Source organism: Lemur catta, chromosome 5, assembly GCF_020740605.2.
Source record: "Lemur catta isolate mLemCat1 chromosome 5, mLemCat1.pri, whole genome shotgun sequence".
In the NCBI taxonomy this organism is placed as follows: Eukaryota; Metazoa; Chordata; class Mammalia; order Primates; family Lemuridae; genus Lemur; species Lemur catta.
The window spans coordinates 14,264,413-14,282,680 of NC_059132.1; the positions used below are offsets into that span (position 1 = coordinate 14,264,413).

At 53.4% G+C, this 18,268-nt stretch overlaps 1 protein-coding gene across 1 annotated transcript in view; it reads right to left on the minus strand.

Moving 5' to 3' along the window:
• Window positions 1-7,031: 7,031 nt before the first annotated feature.
• The window catches only part of FGF18 (fibroblast growth factor 18), a 31,954-nt gene continuing 20,717 nt past the window's right edge, over window positions 7,032-18,268 (minus strand). The window contains exons 4-5 of the mRNA XM_045551182.1: window positions 15,238-15,344; window positions 7,032-8,106 (exon numbers count right to left, since the gene is read on the minus strand). Coding sequence (XP_045407138.1) covers window positions 7,840-8,106; window positions 15,238-15,344 — 374 coding nt within the window. The 3' untranslated portion in view covers window positions 7,032-7,839. The remainder of the gene's footprint in view (window positions 8,107-15,237; window positions 15,345-18,268) is intronic.

The window sequence follows — 18,268 nt, forward strand, 5'->3', positions numbered from 1 at the left end:
TTGCTCATGAATTCCCCCCCCAAATAATTTTGAAAATTATATATATTTTCAGTAGAATCCATATCGTATGCAATTAATTTAAATCTAATACATACTCACTGAGAATGAATACAGGAGTTGTGACAAGTGACAGAAGATAAGAGATTTACACCCAAGTTTTTTTAAAATGCAGATTTATAGTAGCCAGTAATCTTTCTGCAAAAGTTAAATGAAAATATTTCCCCTACAAGTCTGAATAAATGTTCAAGAAAATATAAAACACTAACTTCCCTCCGATACAGGATCTTGTACTCAAAGATGACCTGTAGAAAGTGAGTCTGGAACATTCCACCTCCTTCTCTTTTAAATTGGGCAAAATACCCCTCAGAGACATAAACCAAGGAAATGGTGGATGAGCAAATGCACCAGACGCTTCACCCAGACTCCTAGCTCCCAGCTGCTATTTCCAAATCTTAATGTCGTAATTCTAACATGGTTTGTTTGGATGGACAGGTGGGTGGGTGGATGGATGGATGGATGAGAGCAAGGGGCAGGGCATGGAACTTAGCCATGTGTTTGTGCCCCTGAATAAAAGGTTACTCCTACCATCAATATTTCTCTTGCTACCACAAAACCCTCCCTTACTAGAGAATGCATTCCAGGACAATATTTGGGGAATGAAAGAGACAGAGACAAGGCAATTCAAGTAATATCATCAACACTCCCACCATCTGACTGGAGAATATGCCTGAATTCAGAATAGCCCAGCGTGAACCCAATCGGGGAGCCACAGTTTGCCCTTCTGGGACAGCTCAATATCCAAGAGAAAAGCATGAGTCCCACCACAAATGCACAGCACCATGATTCAGGGGAGCCCCCCATGCTGAGATCACCCCTGTATTCCATGGTCTGGAATTTTCTACACCCCAGGGCAACGTGTGCAGTAAAGTTCAGGGCAGGTGAGAGGTGTAACTTTCTGTGCAACGTGCAGAAGGGACATTGTAGAAAGGGGGCTGGGAAGAGGGTACATGACCGGCCACAGGGGCATTCTGCAACAGATCAGTTTAGAAAAGAACACTTAGGAAAGCTGAGGATCTGTTCATTGATTTATAGTATCTGTGGACCTCTTACAAAGCCATCACATGCCCTGCAGTGTAGGTGTCCTGAGTCTGAAGGCCTGGGACTGGGACCCATCTCCTTAAGGCAACAGTGTGCAATGAGGGTAGGAGGTGGTCCCAGAGTAGCAGCAACAGTACCCTTGGGAATTTCTTAGAAATGCAAATTCTTGGGCCTACCCAGAGCTGTTGAAGGGTAGGGGTGCAGCCCAGCAATCTGTGTGTTAACAAGCTCTGCTGGGGACTCTGATGCACACTCAAGTGTGAGAACCACTGGTACAGACTTTCCTTGCTTTTTTTTATTACCCTTTCTTCTACTAATAACACTTCAATATTCCTTGGGGAAACCACCACCCTCCACTTTCAGCACTTATAGTTGGGTGGAGTTGGCTTACCTCTCTCTCCCCAGCTCCAGGGACTGGCCCACGACCTAGACCTGGACAGTTAAACTATTCTGTCTCCTAGATCACAGTGACTGGTATAAGAATATTCAAGGGAGAGAGCTGATCCTATCAGAGTCAGCCCTGGAACTTTTACTGGAGCCTGTGGGAAAGGTATGTTCTCTTCCTGCTGCTGAAGTTATTAATCCAGTAGGATGGCTTACCTAGAATGACAGGGAAAGCCTTCCTGAGAATAAAGCCAGCGCAGCAGAAAACAGGGAGAAGAGACTGAGCACCTGGATCCAGCTTTGCCTAAAGCCAGTGCCTGTGCACTTTTCTGTTACACAAGCTGATAAATTTCCTCATTGGCTTAAGTCAGTTTCCATGTGTTTCTGTCACTTGTATCCAAAAGAATCCTGAATGACACAAACACAGAAGTGGAGGTGCAGAAGAAGAGGAGAAGTAGGGTTCCAGAACCTGGTAGACCTAGCTTCAAATCCTGGCTTCACCACTTAACAACTGTGTGACTTTGAGCAAGTCTCTCTGCCTCTCTGATCCTCTATCCTTGTGTAAAACAGGAGCAACGCCAGCTCCTGGGGAGTGGCTGTTCTGTGGTGTAATAGTTATGCACGGGATTTCAGGAGCTCTGACTCCTCCAGATGACCTCCCTTCTCTTTGCCTCAGTTTCCTCATCAGTACAAAGCAGGTAATGATAACCATCTGGGAGGACTGTGGTGAGATTTAAATGAGAGAATGAGGCAAATGCTCACACCAAGCTGGTGTTCTATTAATACGATGGCAATTAGCCCCACGTGAGGTAGGCAAATGAGACTTAGGTCTGTGACTGTCTTTTTAAATCGGCCACCACCTCTGACCCACCCCAGAGGGTGACACAGGCCTGCAGCTGCAGAGTGACAGCCTGGGAGACTGGAACACTGAAAGGGCTGCTCCCTCCACAGGTAGAAGAGCTGGGCAGAAATTCTAGCAAGTGCTAATTGGGTCCTGAAGCTGCCCAGGGAGGGGAGGGAATGCCTGATTAATGACCGGCTCCCTGGCTTGCTCGGCAGGGGGCCACACACCGGGGCTACCTGCTGCCTCCCCTCCTCGCCAGAGCTGGAAACCCCAGCCAGGAAGCCAAGGCAGTCCTGGGACTCCAGGGTGAGCCTTGCTGCCATCTGGTCCCCAATGTGGCCGCCTAATGTCTGTAACAGACCCAGGAGCTAATTGCACGTTTGGGGAGCAGCCTTCACATCTTTAGCACCTAATTCACTATTGTTTCCTTGGAAGCCCCAGTCCTACGGCTGGGGAGGGAGGGTTCTGCCCGTTTATGGGGCTTTCAAGCCCGGGGCATCCCAGCCTGGCCTTGTTAGGCTCCAGCTGGGCAGGCAGCGAGAGGGCATCCCCTCAACTTCCTGCGCTCAGCCTGGGGCTGCACCTCCCCACACCTGCAGGCTCACCTGGTTGGCGGTTGGCAGCAGCACTCCCAAACCACAGGCTCTGCTATTTGTCATGGGAAAGGGCCTCCCCACCCACCCCCGCAGGATCACTTCACTGGGCCCACAGCAAAGGCAGAGGGAGAGAACAGTGGGGAAGTGAAAGGTGGGAACAGGGAGGCCTGGGTTCAAATCTCAGCTCTGTCACTTTCTACTATGGGACCTGGGGCCAATTACATTCTTCCATGGGCCTTGGTTTCCGCATCTACAAAATGGACATTCTAACATGTATCTTGCCAGATTCTTGTGCCAAACAAGAGCATAGTAATAGCTGAGACGCCAGCTTGCTCTGCCCTGGGAATCATGCACTAGGAGCTGGATGTATGTACAGTACTGTGACCATCAAGGGTCAGCAGAGAGCAGGAGGGGGAGGGGTGGCTAGGAGGGAAAAGACTGGCTCCAACCAGTGCCCAAGAGTGAGGGTGGTGGGGAGAGCAGCCTTGACCCCAGACCCACTTCTGTCCCGGATTCAGGGCCCGTCCCACCCTTCTTGCCTACTTGCCCCTTGGAATGCGAGGGCAAGGGCCGTCTTTCCTCACCTCCGGCACCAGTACAGCGCTGGGAGGCAGAGGATGGGGGTTCAGGGCTGACCTCACAGCCCTCTCCGCCCTGCCCTCTGCTTCTTTGGCTCAGAGAAGCAAATTTGGGAAGCATGTGAGAAGGGGCTTGGGTCTCAACTACCTCCTCTCTAGGCTGATGGGGTGGAAGGGAGATGGAGAGAGAAGACGGAGAGGGTCCTCTCCAGCTCTCACCGGGCAGGAATAATTCCCAGTTATTTGCTCTGCTATCTCTTTCAAACAGTACCAGGTCAAAACGATTGCATTGATGAGAGACACCGTTCATAGAAAAGATGTGACGTGCCCAAGGCCCCACAGCTGGCAAAGTGGCCAAGTCAAGACAAACTCAGGTGCTCTAGGTCCCATATCTCTGAGGCAGGGGCTATGACAGGGACGTCCTGGGGACGGCCCAGAGGGTGAGAGACGGCTGCTATCAGGCGCCCGGGAAGGTGGTCTGTACCCACCTCCTTCCTCTGCTGGGGTGGAAGAGGACGGGCACCAAGGCACAATCAGGGGGTCAGAGGAGAACCCTGGACAGATGCTGAGAGCTCCAAGCATCCAGACTTGTGTCAAGCCACCGATCTAGGGACAGACAGGCCTGGGTTCAAATCCCAGCTCCTCTATTTACTAGCTGTGTGACTTCAAGCAAGTGACCCCAGCTCTCTGAGCCTGCTCCAAACACTGGTGAGGTGGATTCAGTAAGACTGTGCTTGGCACATAGTAGGTGCTCTGAAAGTGGTAGCTGGTGTAGTGGAGTTCCTCGCCCAGCTGGACTGTGGGAAAGCTCGCCAGCCTCCTCCCTCAAGCAAGCGTTCCTCAGAAGACATCATCCGTGGCTGGGAAACCTTCCTGCCAGCCCACTGTGCTTATCATTAACATATTTCTCATAGCTCGAGAAAGGTCCAGAAAGCTCTTTCTAGAATAAACAGAAGCTGGGCCCACGTCTTCCAACGTCAGGGCCTTCTAAGAGGCAGAACAGGGAAACAACCACTGTCCCCATTGTCCCCTGGGAGTGGGAGGTACTGGGTGCAGAGGATGCTGGCAGCCCGTGGGCCGAGGGCAGAGGCCTGGGCTGTGCTGGGGGCCCATCAGAGCGAGCAGTGGGTCGGGCTGAGAGCCCAGGCCATGGCATTGGGCAGCCCCAGGCCGGGCACTGCCTGTCCTTCTTCACGCAGTAGCCAGAGCAGTCCCCGTAAGTGCAAGGCACATTCATGCACGGCTCCCAATCCACGCTCAGGTCAAGGTGTAGCCCCTCTCTTGCTCTCCTAACCCCATTCGCTCTGCTCCAGCCCCGGGGGTCCCTCCTCATTCCCTGGCAGCCCTCCAGGCTGTAGCACTCTGTTCCCTGCCTGGAATGCTCCTCCTCTCCCTCACGTCCTTCCAGAGGCTTCCCTGACCACCCTATCTAAAATAGCAGCCCCATCACCCTCTACCCCCTCGCCTTGTTTTATTTTTCCTTATGATTTGCAGGTACCTGATGTGGTATTTTATACCTATTTGGTTTGTTGTAGATCTTCCCTAATAGAATGGAAGCTCTGTGAGGATGGGGGCTCTGCTCAGCTGATGGCGCATCTCCAGGAACAGCGTCTGGCACACGGTGAACTCCATACAGATTTTTTGGATGAGTGAACAAGTGATTGACTGAATTCTGGCTCCACAATTTTCTAGCTTGTATTGCTTTGGGCAAGTCATTGTCCTTCTCTGACACTCCCGGGGCAAAGGTAGGAAACACCCATCTCATGGGGTTATTGTTTCAGCTAAACAAAATGGCACAGGAAGAATGGAAGGAGCTGACATATAAGAGGTGCTCAGTAGATGACAACCAGAATGACAATGATTATCACCAAAGGTCTCAGGCTGTCACCTGCTCACTGTGAGGTCTCAGGCAAGTTGACGATCTCCCTGAGCTCAGCCTGCGTGTCTGTCGAGTGTGGAAGCAGAAGGACCCATCTCCTATGCTTGGTGTTTTGTCGGATGCCCAGGCAGTGTCCCTAGTAAAGCAGCCAGCAGGAGGTCTGCACACAGTAGGCACTCACCAAGGGGAGCCCTTGCTGTCCTGGAGAGTCCAGGATGTGAATACAGGCCCCCCACTTTCTTATTCTGTGATCTTGGAGAAGTGGCGCAATGTTATCGAGCTCAGTTTCCTCATCTATAAAATGGGGATAAAACAATAATACCTTCCACACGGGGATCCTGAGGACACAGTGACATTGCACACCCAAAGGGTTTCACAAAGCTCTAAGGAAGCGTGTAGTGACAGGCAGGAGCGAAGCCACAGACTGCAGGACGGGGCCCAGGGGTGAAGGGAGACCCCTTCGCAAGGCAGAGAGAGGACAGGAGGACCCAGAGCTGTGCTCCGCCCAAGCCCTGAGCTGGTGGCAGAGCAAATGCACATCTCCAGAGAAGCCCAATCCCCTCCCCAGCCAGGAGCCCGCAGAGCCAGCACTCCTACCCTCACCCCCACGCCCCTGCCCCTCCTCTCCCTAGGGCCTGCCGGGGGGACCTGTCCTGGCCAGCTCTGGAGGGGATTTTTCAAGGGAGGTGGGTGACAGCCTCAGGACCCCAGAGGACGTGCCTTCGGCCCCTCAGTCAACCTCCCATCCTACCAGGAAGACAGACTAAAAGCCAGGGGGAGAGAAAAGACCAGAAACACTTTCCCTCCTCACACCTGTGCAGCCCAAACTTCAGGGCCCGGGACTCACTGACCTTCAATCTGCTTTCAACCCGAGACTAATCTGGCCTCTCCCCCACATCCTGGGGCAGGCCCTGGGAGAGAAGACCTTGAAGATGGGTTCTTGGACATCACCACCACCAGACTCAAGCTCCAGCCAGGCTGAGAGTTTAGGGGAGAAACACCAGGTCCCGCACCGGCCTGGACCCTCCCGCCACGTCCCTTGTTCAGTTCGTGCCTGGCAGAACACCCACGTGGAGCACACAGGTGACTTCATCAATTACTCCCTAGACTGCAAGCTCCACGAGGCACGATTTCTTGTCTGTTTTGTTCATTAATGAACTTCCAGTAACTAGAAGAATGCCTGGCACTCTGTGAGTGCTTAATAAATATATGCTGAATGGATGAATACATTGGATAAACCAGTGAATGAAGCAATGAATCAATGAATTACTAGAAGTGAAGTTCCTTGTGGGCTGGATGGAGTTTTTCACCCGTGTGTTCTTTGATAAATCCCCAGGGCCTAGAACCGAGCCTTGGCACATGGGAGGTGCCACGTAAAGGCATGTGAACAAATGATTGAATCAATCACTGAATCAATGACTCATGAGAATGGAATCTCTCTAAAAGAAAGGATTTCCATATGTTTTTAAGATGGCCTTCTCAGTGCCCAGAACAGTGCCTGGTACACAGTGGGTGTTGAAGGAACCGCGAATGAATGAAGACGGCAGGAGCAAGGCCCCAGTTCTCAGTGCAAAGACCACAGACCAAGAAGCAGGAGACAAAAAGGGGCCACCCTCAGCCCCCCTGCCCCAGCCAGCACTCGCCTCGTGGTGTTTTAAATAATTTGTCTGTTGTTTTTAATTGTTGAGGCAGTAATACTTGGTTCATGAAACTGCAATATACAGAGAGGTGAAATAAATAGCTTATATATATATAATATATATAATATAGCTGGTTTTAAAATATTCCCTTATCATTGGTGTACTAGGTCACGTGAGTCACGGAAGGTCGATAGCAGCATCCTCCAGAACTGTGAGCAATGCAGGGTCACCACGATTGGACGAGGCCGTCTGTCGTCGGGAGGTCGAGGCGCGGAGAATTCCCAGGGGCACGCCTTCCCTGCGCGGTGTCTCGGGACAGCTTGCAGCAAACAATAAATAAATGACTGCAAACCAGAGAGCGATTTTTGTTGGAATTTGGGACAGGGATAGTGACTGGGAGAGTGAGGAAAGTTGGGGGGGGGGTGGGGTACTACTTTCTTTGTTTTACTTTTTTTTTTTTTTTTTTGCTTTCAGAACCTTTGGGAAAAAGGACTTTGGTTTCTCGGAGTGTTGGTTTCCTCATTCAAGTCCTCCTCTGGGGACGAGTTTAGAGTTGTCTGTTCCTAGAGAGAGACAAGCACCTGTGGGTTGACAACAGTCCCTTTGTGTGAGTCTTTTGTCATTGGGGGTTTCAAGTCAACAATAAAATCCTTATCACCCCTCCCCCCAAGAGTTTTGGTTCAGTTTTTGTCTTCTTTTAAACACAATGTACAAAAATAGAGCTTCTTCCTTATTTTTCATGTAAAAATATTCCTCTGATGCAGTTCTCTGGGAGTGTGAGTGTGGGCCAGGGTGGCCTCGGGGTCTGCAGTGGGACGGCCTAGCCGGGGTGCGTGGGGCGGATCCGACGGGACCGCTTGGTAACCGTCGTGTACTTGAAGGGCTTCTGCAGCTCTGCCTGCCCCTTAGGGTAGCGCTTCATGAAGTGCACGTCCTGCTGGTTCTCCCGGGTCTTGGGGCCCTTCCGTGGCCGCCCCTTCTTGGTGAAGCCCACGTACCAGCCAGAGTACTTAGCTGACATCAGGGCCGTGTAGTTGTTCTCCAGAACCTTCTCGATGAACACACACTCCTTGCTGGTGCCATCGGGCTGTAGGGGAGAGAGGAGGAGTGATAAAGGAAAAATTATTCAATGATACTTCTTAAGGCATGGTAAAGAAGACTTCATTCAGGCCCACTGCAATAGGGACAAGGACCGCTGTGGTGGGATTTTGCAGTGAGGCAGGGAGACCGGGCTCAACTTCAAACACAGCACGGACAAGTGGGAACTGACAGCCAAGGAGCAGGGTGGGGTCAGTGGGTGGAAAGTGACTAAGAGGAACATCAGGAGTAAGAGGGATTCTTGCTGAGGACAGGCCAGGGAGATCAGATGTCACCTGGGGGTGCTGGAGGGTGAGGAACCTGATCAGATATCGAGGGTGATCAGACCTCAGGGGTGGAGGGTTCCTACCAACTGACTTCTCAGGGTTCTTGCTAAACTGGATTCTACAAGGAAGTGATGGGCCTAAGATAAGGTTCAGAAGCCTCACTAAAGTTTGCCCAAGCAACGACTCTTTGTCAAGAGAAGGGGGGAAATGGGACGGCAGGTGTGAGGGGCAGAGCACTGTGGAGAGGGCATGGGCAGGTGGCCCTGGCTGGGGCAGCACAGCAAAGACGGCCTGACTTAAGCCTTTCACTTCCTGGGTCTGTGGAATAAACTTTTGTTATTGGCCCCTGTATCTTTCTCCACTCTTCAGTTAGGTAACAGACTCCCACTATAACTCAGGAATCCACTCCTTCCTCACTCTCCACCCTCACAGCCAGGGGACTCCACCTCATCCCTACTAGAGCAATAGATCCAAACCTAGCCAATCAAAACATTACTTCCTGTTAGTCCTCAGCAATTGGTTCACAGGGGGGGAGCCATGTGACCCAAGCCATCCAATCAGAGTCTTCCTTGAGACCTTTTCATAGGCAACCCCAAACATAGGTGGATTTAAACTTGCAGAGTATGTAAGGCTGAAGCAGAGGCAGCCATTTTACCACCATGAGGGGAAATCCCATCTGACAGTTAAGCCAACACAGATAAAGCACAGCCAAGAAGAAGAAAATGAGAGAAACTAAGTCCTGGTCACATCATTTGGGCTCTGGATCCAGCGACATCCAAAGCTCGAGTTACCTCACTGTTATATGGGCCAATAAAGTCTCATTTCCTTTAAACCAGCTGATGTTGTATTCTATCAGAAATGAGTCCTGACAGATTTGCCCAAAACCTGACATTAAGTCAGCTACTCAATTGTAACTCAACTCCACTGTGATATAATTAAATATAAATTACATTTCATGTGGGATGTGGTGCATTTTAATACTTGGAATGAAGTGGGTGGGAGCCTCCAAAAATGAGATTTAGCATAGCCAAACTCCAAAGCCCATGTCCTTGGTTCTGGGATGTCAGGCTCCTAGGAAGATCTATGAACTCCTTGGGAGACTAAGTATGCCAGGCAAGAAGCACCAGATTTTGAGTTAGAAGCTAAATGATCTCTAACACTTCCGTGTGTAACCTCAGACCAGTTAATTCCACTTTCTAAAACACATCCCTCACCTACCAAACGGGAACAATGACTTCTGCGTCACAGAGATGTTGTGAGGAATGATGCTTATAAATGAGTCTGACACACAGTAGGAACTTGCTAGATTATTTCTAAGGGCAGCTGGGCCCGACAGGATCTGATCTGGATGGAGGCGGGTGGAGAGGCAGGGCTTTGAGTCTCCTCCCTGAGACAGCCGAATTGCTTGATGGGGAAGAGTGGGAAACACACAAAGTTGGAAGGCCTGAATTAGCTGCACTTGAGTTTCCAACTAACATCTCCAAATTTAGGCCGGGCCCACTCCTCGTTACGGACGGATGCCCAGCCAAGTTGGAAGCCCAGCGGTCTGGCTGTGTGTGGAGACTGAGGTGCGAGTTCCAGCCTTTTGTTTGAAGTGGAAAACGGGCTGGAGCTTCCAGGAACGTTCACCTTTGAGTGGAGGGCAAGCTTGGGCCCGGCAGACAAAGTGCTGAACTTTGCAGAGAGGGACAGGCAGGGTAAGAAAACACTCTCTGCAGAATGAGATCTTTCGAGGAGGCTGCAGAACAGACAGGAGTGGGCCTGGGAGACATATGTGGGATCCGGAGGAGGGTCCTGATGGGGTGAGCAGTGAGGGATTATTGTGAGGGAAGCCAGGGCAAATGTGCAAGGCAGGTAGAGGGGAGTGGTCCTGGGTCCCCTATGGAAAATTCTGGAAGCTGCCTCTCCAACCTGAGTCCAGATTCTTCACCTGCTCTAAACAGAACAGTCAAAGAAAACTGAACAAGAGCTACATCATGCTGCATTCCCACCCCAGAATACCTGCCACTGCCCAGAAAACTGCTTTCATCCCTCAAGGTTCAGTTCAGTAACTGCCTCCTCTGGGAAGCCTTCCCCGACTGCCATTTATCTCCCTGGGAAATTCCGCTTCTTCCTTCAAGACTCCATTCAAGCATCAAGCTTTATTGGGGTCACATACTCCATCTTCCGAACCCCATTCCTCCCCCGACACCATGACAGAGCAGTTCTGCATCTGCCTGCCTCCTCATTAGCCCAGGAGATTCTTGAGGTCAGGACTCCTTCTTAGTTGCTCTCATGGCTGAGCACAGGCCTTAGCCCAAGACAGGGGTGCCCCGAGCAATTGGGCTTGAATGGATGAGGGTTTCATTAGGATGGAAATGGGGGGACGATACACTAAGGGGTTTCCTCCTAAAGAACACAGACTCCGCCTCCCAGATCCTTCACGCATGTCCCAGAGACAGTCATGAGCTGTGAGAGGCCCCTCCTGGGGGACGCACTGACTAGGGAGACAGTGAGCTGAGGGCTGGCGACCTCTGCCTGGCCCACCTGGTCTCCCTACTGATTCATTCACTCATTCACTATTTATTGATTGCCAACTACCAGCCAGGCATTTCTACATCCATTATCCTATTTCATCAATGAGTTGAACTCGGTGAGGTCAACTCTACCTGGTAGAATAAAACAGAGCTCAAGAGGCAAACAGCCTTGCCTAAGGTCATGGAGCTTGTAAGAGGTAGACCTGGGGTTTGAACTGGCACTAGGCACTTCAGCTCACTTCTCCTCTACCCAATTCCAGAGAGATCCTCAAGGAGAGAGGCTGAGGATGAGCAGGAGCTACCTGTCACACATCCCCCCTCCCCCAGGCCCACATAGCCACCACTGGCACAGAGCGAGGTTTGGGATGTGCAAGGAGCTACCCAGTGGCCAGCACATCTGGATTTACTTAAGACAGGTGAGGAGCTGGGCTTTGGGCTGAAATTTACCACCCTTGGGAATCAGCCGTGGGGCTTATGATAATCACAAGTTCTGCTCCATGACCTCAGGCACAGCAGGCTGCACCTGGACGTGACCTTGCCTCTGTTCCTGACTCCCTCTGTGGCCCTGCTCATCACATGCAGAGACTTCAAAATACCTGTGCTTGGGCCCCACCCCCAGAAATTCTGACTTGATTGGTTCAGGCAGGGCAAAAGCATCAGTATATAGAGGGTGAGTGAATATCCCGTCCCAGAGCCCTGGTGATTTAGCAGAATTTGATCTTCCCTCCCCTACTACCACCTCCAACCTCCTCCTTCCCAAACTGGTGTCCTAGTCCTTTTATTTGATCTGAAGCCTGAATCCTGATGACATCATTTGGCCCCTAGATCCATGCTTACCTACAACTAGAACTACTCCCTAGACTTTTTTAGCTATATAAGCCCGGAATTCCCTTTCACTTAAGCCAGGTTTCAGTCACTGACAACCAAAGCCATCTTAACAAAGATGTGCTGGTGGAGAGGGCACCCTCCTGCCCTTCAAGGGTCTGTGGCTCCATGTTGCCCCCAAAGGATTCATCACTGGTCACAAAGATGGGGGCAGATGAGAAAAATGTGATTTGGGGGTTGAGTCTTCAGAGATGGGGGAAATGCCTGGCACATAATGCTAGATAGTCAGCAACTGCTTATGGAATAAAAGGAAGTGCTGCCTCCTGGGGCAGGTGGATGTGGGTTCCAGAGAGGTGGCAAGGAGAAGGGGAGTCACTCGAGCATGCAGGGGCTTGGGGACAGAGCTTTGGCACATGACAGTACAATGCAGCAGAGGGAGCAACTATGGCCAAGGGTCTGAAGGACGTGGAAAGGCTCTGTTGAGGGCTCAATGTGGGTGTCCTGCTGTGGCCAGAGATGTACAAGGTTGGCACCCAGGGACAAATAAAACAGCCCAAGGAAGATGTCCCACTGAGCCACTCGAAAGGAGCCAGAGCTGAGGCCAGAGGTTCCCACAGGTGAAGAAGTGACTTTGTGACCTGGCTTCAAAGTAGAAAGGAACTAACATTTAACAAGTGCCTACTAAGTGCCTGCGTTATCATCCCCATTTTACAGACGAGGACACTGAGGATCAGTGAGGTCAGGGCACTTTGACTTGCTTGGCCTGATGTGGATAATTCTGGCTGTAGGTAAGAGTCAATCTATGGAAAGCAAGAACCATATTTCTATTTCTTTGGTGCCCCTGCAGCCCTATGGCCGGTACACAGAGCATAAACAGATGGATCTAGAATCTGCCCTCCATGAGCTCCTAGACTGGTGGGGGATGCAGGCACAAAGACAGTGACAATCCAGGTTAGTAGACGGGCAACTGAGAGCTGTTCAAGGGCCTGTGGGCTCTGGGGTGGGTGGGCAGACAGTGGGGTCAGGGCAGGATGAGCCAGGACTCGGGACAGAGGGAAGGGCAGTCCCAGCAGAGCAAGCAGCACAGCCCCATCCAGGCAAGCGTGGTCCATGCTGCCATGTATCTGGGGCATGAGGAAAGCTCCCCAGGGCCTTCAGCGTCCCACATGAAGGGGTAGGGGGAGAACTCATGGGCGGGTTTTGAGCTTGGTGGTGGTGGGGGAGGGCAGGAGAGACCTGATCCCCCTCATGCTTTAGAAAGCCGAAGGTGGTCAGTGGGGAAGCTGAAGCTGGAGGTGGAGCCTGTGGCTAGGAACCCACAGGTGAGGTGGCGGGATGACAATGTCTACAAAGGTGCGAGGCCAGACAGAGGCGGTGGCAGGCGTCGGGGAAGGAAAGGACTCCCAGGACCTAGGGCCTGGCTGGGCGGGGAGGCTGCGGGGAGGACGGCGTTCCCGCTCCCGGGGCCTGAGCGCAGGGGAGCCGGGCGAGGCGGGCGGAGGCCCGGTCCGGACAGGTGGATCTGGGGGCCCCGGGTGCCCGCGGGTCAGCCCGGAAGAAAGGAGCCCGGCAGGGGCTGGGGGGCGGGCAGGAGGGGCGGGAGGCGGCGCAGGGGCCGCGCCGAGCGCCAGCTGAACCGTCACCAATATTAATGACGGGAGAGAGGGCGAGGGGGCAGGAAATCGGAGCCGGCTCCTGTGGAAGCGGTGACTCAGCGGCCAGCCCGGCGGCGGGCGGAGGGCGGCCAGCAGCGGGGGAGCGGCCCGAGGGGACGGGGCTGCTCTTCTGACCCCGGCCGCCCTCCTGGGTCACGGTGCCGGGAAGCGCGGGCCGCGTGGGCACCCCCCGGCGGTGCCGCCGCCCCGCCTTGAAGGAGCAGGAGGAAAACGGGTCCCAAACTCAAAGCAGGTTGGGCCTGGGAGGCGGCCCAGGCGGGCAGGAGAACAAAGCCCGGCGCAGGGCTGGGCCGCGCCGCCACAGGAAACGGCCGGCCAGGCCAGGGGGACCCGCCAGGCCAGGGGGACCCGGCGCCCGCGCCCCGGCCCGCGGCCCCCAGCCCCGGCCCGACCGGCCGGCCTCGCGACGGAGGAAAGTGAATCACTAATTAAAACCACTCCTCGGCATCCCGGAGCCGCGCTCTTCGGGTTACTATTATTTTGCTCTTTGAGAAGCTTCAGTCGGTGTGGGCAGTGCGGCTGGAATCTTTTCCTTCCAAATTGGGCTTCTGATCCTGCCCAGCTCTAGCGTGGGACCTGGGACAAGTGCCCGGGCGTGGCCAAACCTCAGCTGTCTCATCTGTGAAACGGGATGGTAGTGGTACCAGCCTCAGGGGATTATCTGGGAAGGTTTTCTGCTCAGTGCCAGGCAGAAAGTAGGTGCTCAATTAATGGAGGCTATTGTTGCTGTTATTAACAAACAACAATGCAACAATACCTGGCTGAGGTCCCCGCCTGTGCCACTCTCCCCAGCCACATGGGCATAGGGAAGAGGAGAGGAATGAGAGTTGGGAGAATTCAAGAAATCCAAAACACAGCTTCAACAAGACTGTGGTCATCTCCCCCAACTCCCAACAAGGTGTAATGAACCGCAAATAATCAGCCAGGGCCTCGCCACCAAGCAGAAGGGGCCCATGCCCCTTGGGATCTGGGTTTACCCTCCACCCCCCACTCTACCTGTCTGGGCAGAGCCCTCCACCCCAGTTATACGAGTTGGATATGGGAGTGAGTACAGACCTTGCAGAGAGAAGGGGGCAGAAAGCATGACTCTGTCATAGAGCTACTGCCAGTAACACCTCCACACAAACACCCAAAGGAAGCAAGTGCATGACCTTCAACAAACAAGCACATCCAGGAAAAAAAGAAGGGTGCTAAGAAACAGCTTTGTTGGAGACTCGGAGTCCCCAGCACTTGGGTCCACCCCACCCCCGCCCTAATTTGTTACATGCAGCTCCTTTGCCCGTTCCAAAGTAATAAAATCTCCCTGAAACGCTAGAACCATGAGGCCCAGCGCTGACGGGTGGCTGGGTTCTGGAGGCTGCTGCTGCTGCACAGAGCTGTAAACCCCTGGCGATTGTTAAAATGATCGCTACAGCCATAGCCCTTGGCCTGCCGGTTCTCTGTCCGCAGACGTTGGGGAGTCAGGGACACGTAGGCGGAGTGCCCCAGAGCCCCTCGAGGGTTCTCCCACTACTACTAACCAAGCCAGAGCTCCACACCCACCAGGAGAAACCAGGGCCCAGTGGGCACTGTAAAGTCGCAGCCATGGATACCTCTGCCTGGCTGGCCGCAGGTGCCAGGGCAGAGGAGGTGAAAGGAAGAGATTACAGTGGGACACTCGCGCTCTGCGCTTTCTCTCTCTCTCTCTCTCTCACACACACACACACACACACACACACACACACACACACACACACACACTCTGGGGCTGACAGTGCACTGGGCACTTTGTTCCAGCTCCCCAGAGCTGCCAGTGGGGGACCCCCAAGTTCCCTGGGAATTCCAGGCCATCACTCACCTTCCCCACGAGCTTGCCTTTGCGATTCATACACAGGTAGAATTCCGTCTCCTTGCCTTTGATCCGGACTTGACTACCGAAGGTGTCTGTCTCCACTAGGAGCTGGGCTTCGAAAGGTAGAAGGAGAACAAGACATGTTTTTTTACCAGGGGGAGTGGCTTGGTCTAAAGGCTCAGTAACATGGTCCCTGACCCTGTCCCGTCCCTCACTCCCCCAAAATCAGGCATGGGGAGGCCTCCGATAGGTCCCATTGGAGTATCCTGCCCCTCAGGCAGGAAGATGGAAGCTGCCATCACCTATTCTCTTCCCTCCAGCCTCTCTTGGCTCTACTTGGGATCCAGATGGCTCCAGCCAGAGGGGAGTTTTGCCCCCTGTGGCTAAATACCAGTGTGCCCTTCTCCCCCTCATCACCCACCTCCCCCCAAGCATTCAACTCCATTCCCCAAAACAGGACAAACAGCCATGCAAAAAACCCATTCCCCAAAGCAGGACAGACGGCCATGCAAATAATCGCAGAGGAGGAGCAGGCTCTGGGCTAGGGGGTGGACAGATTCGTGTGCATGTCACACACGCCTGGCCTTTGGGGACGTCAAGCTATTTCCTCCAAAAGTTAGGTCCGAGGCCCGTTCCTGCAGGGCAGACATCCCTGCTAGTGCCCGCGGCACCTTCGCCCTGGCTGTGGGAAGCAGGGAAGGCACAGGCAGTGCAGGGGGGCCCCCGGGGAAGGGCTGCTGTACCCAGGAGATGTTACTTCCCGCAGTGGCGGCCTCCAAAACTGAAGGGTAACTAACTCCCAAGAGCCCAGAAGTCCCGATCAGGACCCCATTTCCCCTGGTCCAGGGTGGGAGACCCCACACTAGACCATCCATGCTCCACAAGGCCTCCCTCAGGATGGGGGAGCTGAGCCCTTAAAGCCCTGACTGAGCAAGGACATCAAGTGGCCAGGGTGACCGTCCCCTGATTAGGCATGCTGTGTCCAAATCCCTCCCTCTCCTGCTGCCAGTCCACACTGTCTCCCCAGTGGGCTGCTGTGTGACTTTGGAGAGACCGCTGTGGGACTTTCGGTGCCCAAGCACCTTCTCTGAGCTTTCTCTCCCCTCTGGTCTTGAACCCCTGTGCCTGGCTCCCCCTAGCTCCCCCCTTCAGCTGCTTTCTTTGCCTGTGACCCCCAATTCTAGCACTCCCTTCCCTGACCCTTTGCTTCCCAGCACCCACCCTCCCTCACCCACAAAAGTTTAATTTCAGTGACAAGGGACTTCCTTCTCCATAACAAAAATCGTAGCCCTAAATTCCTGAGTACAGTATCCTTGGAGCCACAAAGAGTGTACCTCAGTGCCCCTAAAATACACTAGGTATGATTTTAATAAAAAAATTTACAAATATAGACCCTGGTGCCCTGCTGTGAGAATTAAAACCATCTGGAACTCAAGATTTCCAATAATTAATCTAGCCCTCCTTTGACACCACTACTAATTAAAATATGATACCCGCCTTTCCAATGGGGGGGGGAAAGAAGAATTTACATAAAATTTAAAGATCTAACAAGAATTTAGTGACTCTAGAAACAAGGGAGGCACATTCTTCCCTCCACCTTCCCCCATCCCTTTTAAACACTGAGTCAGGAAAATTAACCAATACCAAGATGGGGGGGTCCAAGCCCTTGAGCCTCCCTGTTCCCTTAATTCCACCTCCCGTAATTTCCTCGCTGAGCCCCTCCCCAGGCAGCAGACGGGCTCTCTCCATCTCTGCACAAAGCTCAGGCCCACAGCGGTGGGGACGAGTCCAGGTGCTTCTGACGAGGGGAAATGGTGAGAGCTTTGGCATGCACAGATCTGGACGTGAATCCCTGGCTTCACCTGCCAACCTCATGATCTTGGGCCTCAGTTTCCTCTCCTGTAAAATGGGGATAATCATCCTTCAACAGTTATTGTGAGAACTACATCAAGTGAGGCTGTCAAGAGCTTAGCACCCTGTTCTCAGAGGTCAGGGAGGGATAACTCAGTAACCATTGTTTAAGTTTCCTAAAAACTGCAAAACCAAACCGTTTTCCCAAAAGAAAAATATCACCGTGGAAAGAAATCAGATACATGAACCAGGGTAGAGGTGGAGCAGAACTTGCCTCCCTAGGCCTTGCCCTCTGATCTGAACTTCCTCAGCATCCTCCAGGGTTACGGGCATCCCACACCAGGAAGTGCAGCAGAGAATGGGGGTTGCAACTCACAGGGGCTGGGTCTGTTTCTGGCATTGCCATCCTAGGCTGGGTGACACTGAGCACGCCACACCTTGCTCTGAGCCTCAGGTCCCTTGCCTGTGCAAGGGGGAAGGGCTCGACCCTATTTCTGGCTCTCCCTGGGATGGGTGGGATTGGGAGGTAGGGTCTAGGAGAGGAGCAGGGAAGGGCAAAGCCACAGGGCTGGGGCCCAGGCTCCCCCGGTGGGTGCAAGGGAAGACTCCGCCTGGCCGCCCCCTCCAGGCACATGCCTGCACCTCTGTCCTCAGAACAGCTCCTGCTATGCACCAGATCTGGCTCCCCTTGGAGCCCACTGAAGCCACCGTCCCCATGCGGTTGGGCATCAATGTCCCCATTTTACAGTGTAAAAACTGAGGTTCAGAAAAACAACCCAGCAGGAGGAGCTGCCATCAGGACGTCCTGCCTCTTCCTGCTGAGTTCTGGGCTCCAAGGGGAGAGGCAGGCCTCGAGCACAACCCACCTCTCCTGCAGCAGGGCCGCTGCAGGAAGCCCTGGCTTTGGCCTGAGCTGTCCTCCGAAGGGCCTGGGGCTGGGCTGGGCCGCACCTCCACCCCCCGCAAGCCTAGCCACCCCCACCCCGGCACAGGGAGGGTCTGCGCCGGCTGCCTGCCGCGCCAGGGGAGCCAGAAGTCTGTTCTCTCCCGACCACAGCTTGCGAAGGAGTGACCTAGACTCCACTCAGTGCATGACATCATGAGGAGGGAGCTGGGCCAGAATTATGTAAAGTCTTTGGGGAGTAATAGCAGCAGCAGTTCTCAGAGAGAGAGAGGAAGAGAGAGG